General features: G+C 46.0%; 1 protein-coding gene across 2 annotated transcripts in view; it reads left to right on the top strand.

The window, feature by feature from the left end:
- The window catches only part of TRAK1 (trafficking kinesin protein 1), a 98,782-nt gene that overhangs the window by 34,877 nt on the left and 57,066 nt on the right, over window positions 1-6,839 (top strand). Inside the window, exon 1 of one of the 2 annotated variants that reach the window (XM_007463236.1) lies at window positions 1-165. This exon is cut by the window's left edge and continues 182 nt beyond it. The exons of the other annotated variant lie outside the window; for it this stretch is intronic. Coding sequence (XP_007463298.1) covers window positions 1-165 — 165 coding nt within the window. The remainder of the gene's footprint in view (window positions 166-6,839) is intronic. 2 annotated transcript variants of the gene reach the window in all.

Below are 6,839 nucleotides of genomic sequence, written 5' to 3'. Positions count from 1 at the left end.
CTTCTGCCCACTGTTTTGGAAGGGCGGGGAGGCATGGCAGCGTTTCACTTGACGTCGATGGCGCCGTGAAGTGCATTCTCTCCTCTGCAAGAATACTGACTATGCAGAAATTTATCGAAGCGGATTATTATGAACTAGACTGGTATTATGAAGAATGCTCGGACGGTAATTATGACTCCTGCAGAACAGAGCGGGGATGTGTAGGGCCATTGTCTCCTTCGGGGGAGGGGGTGTCCTGGAATCTTCCTGGGGAGACGGGAAAAAGGAGGGGCCCCGGGACCAGCACCGCATGGCTCTGACCCTTGCGAAGGCATATGGTGGAGGAGACAGCAGGTGGGCAGGGCTCGTGATTGTGGGAGGCTCCTTGGCAGTTTGGAGGTGGTGTTGGTGTGTGATGGGCTTGTGAGCACTACACTTCAGTGGGATTGAATTCTCTCTGGGGTGATGCGTGTGTGTGTGTGTGTGTGTGTGTGTGTGTGTGCGCGCGCAAGTGGAGATGTGGTCCTCGTTAGGGTTCAGGGACTAGTGTCTTCAGGAAGTGGTCCTCTGCCCTGGGAGAATCCACCCTTTTCTGAGCCCAGACTTGGGGGCACAGGGGAGGCTGGAGAAAAGGCAGAAGCAGCCTCCCACCTGGCAGACAAGTCAAATGAATTTTCCTTGTGGGCTCCCAGAGATGGGGGTGGGAGATGTTGGGAGGGGCTGGAAGAGCCTGTATCCTCCGCTGTGTGTGCAGGGAGGGTGTGGCACATTCCAGAGGAGACTGAGTGGAGTTTATGTGGCTGGATTGGCCTCAGGAGGTTCTAGGCATCAGGAAATTGCACTGAGGTGCATTCTCAGGCTACAGGGGAGGAGCCTCGGGCTCCTGTGCTGTTGGCATCAAATTGTATATGACACAGTTAACCTGTCGTCTTTAATTTCTTCTTTAAAGTGACTCTCAATCTATGCCTTTACATAGACACACACAAGAAGGACACAATTAATATATATACTTAGAGGGTCCATTCCCCCAGTGATGATACATTCCCAGCCTCACAGGAGCCAGTAATAGGTAAGGTAACTGACTGCTTTTTAATTGAATCTGGAGTTTCAGTCTCTCTAACATGACTACATTTGATTAACCTGAATGATGTAACAGGCTGGGACCTGACCTCATTAGTAAGCTAAGAACTACATAATTATCTCTTTATCTGCTGATTTCTGCCTTGACTATGGGCTGCAGGAAAAGGGCCAAGAGCCTTTCTTAGTGGGGGTGAATGGATATTTAAATGTGCTGAGAAACTTCCCTAGCTGAGCCCCACCGTCCCCAAGCATTAGATGAAGACATTGCCATGTTGAGTCCCTGTGCATCTTTAAACATCCTGAGTAATGATGATGGTGGGCAACTCCCAGGGTGGTGAGGGGAAAGGATGACTCAGTTTTTTCTCTTTTGGGTGTATTATTCTTGAAGCAAGTTCCCATCCTATTACCCAACTCCAGGAGGCAATTATAGGGGCGCTTCTTTTCAGAATCCATCATTGACCTCTTGAAGTTTTCTTGGTGATTTGTGACTCGCTGAACCCTCCATAACTTTTTAAAGTGTGGACCACAGGATCACGGAGCATTGGTTACAGCAGAGGGCCTGTCTCACAGCCCCGGGATGCACTGGGTGTGGCCATGGCTCCCACGGAGCCATCCTGGAAGTGAGGGAGGAAGGTTTCTTACTGTCTTGGCCCAATTGCGACACCGTCCAGCTCTGTTTACACCCTTGTCTGAGGAAATGAAGCCAGTCACTCTCGGTGGTTAATCTGAAGGGTGAGAGGAGGCCTGCTCTTATCTGGGTGTCTGTCAGAAGGATTTTCTTACCCAGCCATTTCTCAGTTGAGTCTTTTGGCCCCGAGGCAGCCAGATCTCTCTTCTTCCAGCAGAAAAGGAAAATGGAAGAAGAGGCAGCTCATCTGTCCAAGGGTAAATAAATGTTGATTGCAATTACTGTCGGAGTTATGTTGAGCAAAATACTTGCCTTTGTCCTCCATCCCAACTTGGATGAAGCAGAGAAGGCCACTGGGACGGAATTTACTGTGGCAACTGACATTTTCGTAATCCCGTTACATTTCGTTTTAAAGATAGTTAAGTAAAGCAGGGAATTAAAGGAATGGAAGCTCAGAACTAATCTGGTTTAGGAAACCCCACAAAAGGGGGTGGAGTTCAAGAATATGCTAATGTTGTCGTTACTTGTTTATACATGTCTAACTAGGGTTCTTTCCTGACCTCGGCAGGTTAGTCTGGAAACAAAGGCAATTTGCCTTTGTGTTTATGCATCTGTAAAATTGCACATCAGTCTTTGAATAGCCCTTTCATCTCCTGGTCCTGAACTTCCTGGTGAGGAGGCCAGGTAGGAGTTAGACACACAGCGTTGCTTTGTCTCTCTTTTTATTTGCCATTCGAATCTTTAATGAGGGAAACTTCTAGGGAACTTTCCATACTAATAACAAAAGATAAGTCATGTTTTGAAAAAGATGCAAAATCATCATTTATGTCAGAGTTACCGACTCGCACTTAAAGTGCAGGGTGAGCACCGAAAAAGTAATACATATAGGTGGGAATATAGATTGCAGGATGATTAGGGACCCCTCTTTTAAAGGTGGAATTAAGAAATGGCTGCTTTTCTCTTTTCTCTTTGAGGTTTAGGAGAGCTTTATTCAGTCCACTGATTGTATCCTTCCCCCTTAATCAGTGTTAGTTGTGGAGTCTAATACTCTGTGTCCCCCATTACTGCCCAAACAAGGGGTATGGGGCAGGGGCTTAGAACAGTAGGAAATTGGAGGGGTTGATTGCCTGATACCTTAAGGTAATTTTTAGAGGTTTGAAATAGCTAACGATCAACAGAGTACAGCAGTGGTCTTTGCAGAATTTTCACACGTGTACTCAGTGTTTACAGTTTAAACTCTAGCATCAAAAAGAGTGGATATATGTATATGTATAACTGAGTCACTTTGCTGTACACCTGAAACTAACACAACACTGTAAATCAACTCTACTCCAATAAAAATTAAAACAACAACAACAACAACTCTAGCGTCAAGCAGGGTCCTGGTTACCTACGTTAGCTGTGTCCTACCTCTAATTGCAGGAACCTCTAAAACCTGGCAAATAATGGCAATCATTCGCTTATTAAAAAAGCAGATTCCCAGACTAACTCCAGACCAGGAGAGGCCCTGAGAAATCTGAATCTTTAGTGCACGCTTTCGGTGGTTCTTTACATCAGGTGTGTTTGGGAAACTATTGCCAGTGTGAGTGGAGACCATTCCTGGGCCCAGGGGTCTGGAAGATAATTCTTTATGTCTGTCACGAAATCCTATGTTGTTTCTTGGCTACACTGGTCACTTAAAAAAAGTATGCTTATAAAGAGTGTGAGGCTTTTTTAATTTTCAGAAAGGCTTGGATTCAAATATATGTCTCTAAGTTAAAGAAATGGAGTGCACTTTTTTTTTTTTTAAAAGAAGATGTTGGGGGTAGGAGTTTATTAATTAATTTATTAATTTTTGCTGTGCTGGGTCTTCGTTTCTGTGTGCGGGCTTTCTCTTGTTGTGGCCAGCGGGGACCACTCTTCATCGCGGTGTGTGGGCCTCTCACTATGGCGGCCTCTCTTGTTGCGGAGCACAGGCTCCAGACGCGCAGGCTCAGTAGTTGGGGCTCATGGGCCTAGTTGCTCCGCGGCATGTGGGATCCTCCCAGACCAGGGCTCGAACCCGTGTCCCCTGCATTAGCAGGCAGATTCTCAACCACTGCGCCACCAGGGAAGACCTGGAGTGCACTTTAGTAGTTATTCTAGAAATAGGTAGAATGCCAGAAAAGAGTGCTGGCCTCGAGTCTGCCTTTGGGGCCTGTTTTGCATTCTGCATGGCTGTGTGGTGTGAAAAAGCAAAATTCAACGGATAAATATAAAGATCAAATTGGCTTTCTTCAGCGATTCATGAATTGAGCAGCATCCCGTCTAGCAAGTAGAAAGGATCTCTGAGGAGCTGTATAAGATGGAAGGCTTTTATAGACAGACGGGAGCAGGGACAGGGAAAAAGCAGATTATCTCTCTTTCTCTGGGGGATGGATGGGGTCTATCAGGCAGATTACCTCATTACTGCTGAGCAGGAAATTCCAGACCGAGTGGTTAAGACTCCATTCCTGGGAGAGGCTGAAGCTGCAATTTAGGTCAGGTATTAAGTCTTGGTTGGCTGCCCTGGGGCTTAGCACAAGCGACTCCATTTGGGGCCTGTTGTTTCTTTTTACCAGTGGTTGGGTACATCCTGGGACCCCAGTGAGCCTCTGTCAACCCAGCTTTCTCATCTGGCAAATGGGGATAACCACGCTGGCCAGAACCATTGTGAAGGAGGATAAAGCGTGTAAATAAAGTAAAAGCTCTTTGTGATTGGCGAAGTGCCAGGCCAGTGCTTAATTTTATTTTTTCAGAAATAGTACTAGTTATTAAGTTCTTTTTAAAAATCCCTTTCAAAAGGTAACTGGTATTTTGAACAAGGTATAGTATCTTAGGAATTCCCTGGTGGTCCAGTGGTTAGGACTCCACGCTTTCATGCTGAGGACGCAGGTCCAGTCCCTGGTCGGGGAACTAAGATCCCACAAGCTGTGCAGCGCAGGCAGAAAAAAAAAAAAGGTATAGTATCTTGACCACCTGTTTCTTGCTGCAGTCTCTTTTGTAATCATCCACCCTCGTGTCCCCTTTTACAACATTATAGGTTTGAATGTCACAGCAGGAGGTGGTCTAGTTCATACTGATTTTATAAATGGGGACACTCAGGCAGACTGTGCAGTGGTTGTTTTTAGGACTTCTTATTCCATAATGAAAATCCACAGCATTATACACAGGTGGCACGTGTGCTGTTCCCTGACTGCAGTGACCTCTAAAATGTCACCCAGGGTCAGGGTGGCTGGTTTGCGAGTGAAGTTTTGTCAGAGGTATTTTAAGCATTAATTGAAAAACTGTTACTAGGCTTTTGAGATGCTTTTCTGACTTTCCTGCACTTGTGTTCAGACATGTAAACAGGCCCCATTTTTCATGTGTGTTTATTGTGGGATGCACCATTGGAGGTAGAGGCTGACTTTCCCTTTCCAACGCAGCAGTCTTCTGAATGGCTGTTAAGATGATTTAAAAAAGAAAAAGAACTAACTGTAAATGTATGACGTAGCTGTACATTTTTATCAGCAACTTTGGTAAAGCAGAGGTAACGTCCTCCCTCAGATGCAGAAGCGGAGGACTAGAGGACTGATGAGAGGGCCAGAGGGAGCTTAGAGCCCAAGTTTTCAGAGCTTTGTGTTTCTCGTTTATTTTTTTTAAAATAGCATAAGTAAGGGCCTTGGGGACGTGACCCTCAGTGACGGGCCACCCTGCTCTATACAGGCAGAGAAGTAAAAGGACAGGGAGGCTCGTGGAGAGGAGTAGAATGCACGGGATACAGAGGGGAAGGAGACCCTTGGCAGAGGGTGAGGGGGGTCAGTGGGAACAGGTTGCAGGGGAAAAGCCGGCCAAGCTGGCTGAGGAGCATCAAGTTCATGTCTGAAGATGAGGGGCATCCTTGGGCGTGCCTGTCCAGTGGGACTTTCTGTGATGATGGAAACGTTCTGTGCTGTCCAGTTTGGTAGCCACCAGCCAGCCCATGTGGCTATGGAGCGTCTGAAATTTGGCTACTGCCACTGAATTTGGGATTTTATTTAATTTTAATCAATAGAGATTTCAATGTAAATAGCCCTAGTGGCTCGTGACCACTCTTTGGACAGCAGAGGGTGGAGCTTTGGGAAGATGACTTCTGTGGGGTGTGTAGAATAAATCTGGAGAGGACACACACAGGAAGAGCTCCCTCTGACTGGAGGGAGACGAGTGACACTTGCCTTCTGTGGCCCTTGAACGTTCCCGGACGTGGGTCAGAACCCATGCCCTGCCCTCCTGCTCTGGGCCACGGTTCTAGGCCTTACTTCTGGGACAGCACGCACTGCAGCTGCTTGACTGTCCGAGGTAAGCTGGGCCACCCTCAGCTCCACCTCCCATGTCCACGTCCCATGGCCCATCCGTCACCTGGCACAGGGATTTCCAGGCTTTCGTGCTGGTCTTTAGGGGTCTGTTCTGCTTTGACTTTTGGAAAACTGTTCTCTCAGAGAAGGTGCACTTTGTCCCATCTCTGCCTTTAGCCTTGAAGTGAATGCAGATGTGGATGAGGTTGGAGAATTCCCTCACACCCCTGCAGAGGGAGGGAGGGAAGGAGGAAGGGTTTGAGGTGGGGAGTACCCTGAAGAATGAGAGAACTGAGAGAAATGGGGTGACATGGGGAGGCTAGGATGGTCTTGTGTTCACAATGCCATGTCCTAAATTTATCTTTTAATTTACATGTATATATATTTTAATTATATAATATATAGAGACTGGAACATCATTGCTAAAGGTAGCCTAGAATTGAGTTAAAAGATAAGTATAACCAACTGGTTATGAGTAAAATCACTTAAAAGTATTTTCAAATATATGAAATCAGCTTTTTTTTTTTTCATTTATATATGCTACAGCCCCTCCCACTAGCCTGCACATCTTATAGTCAATCTGATACTCGCCGAATAAATAATGCACAAAGTGGAGCTTTCTGCCTCCCTCCCCTCCCAGAGCTTCAGACTCACTGTCGTTTGCATTGAATTAACAAGCCCCAATTTGATAACGTTTACTGAGATTAAAGAACGATTTTTTTCCCCGAGTGTCTACCTTTATAAACATTGTATTTAAAGCTTATGAAGATTTTCAGAATGTGATTTTGAACTTCCTGCTACTGAATTTCTACTGACCCTACTTTTTTTTTTTTTTTTTTTTT

This window comes from Lipotes vexillifer, unplaced genomic scaffold (assembly GCF_000442215.2).
Source record: "Lipotes vexillifer unplaced genomic scaffold, Lipotes_vexillifer_v1.1 scaffold820, whole genome shotgun sequence".
NCBI classification, from domain to species: domain Eukaryota; kingdom Metazoa; phylum Chordata; class Mammalia; order Artiodactyla; family Lipotidae; genus Lipotes; species Lipotes vexillifer.
The sequence above is the reverse complement of the archived record's forward strand: the minus strand, read 5'-3'. Positions and strand labels throughout refer to the sequence as shown.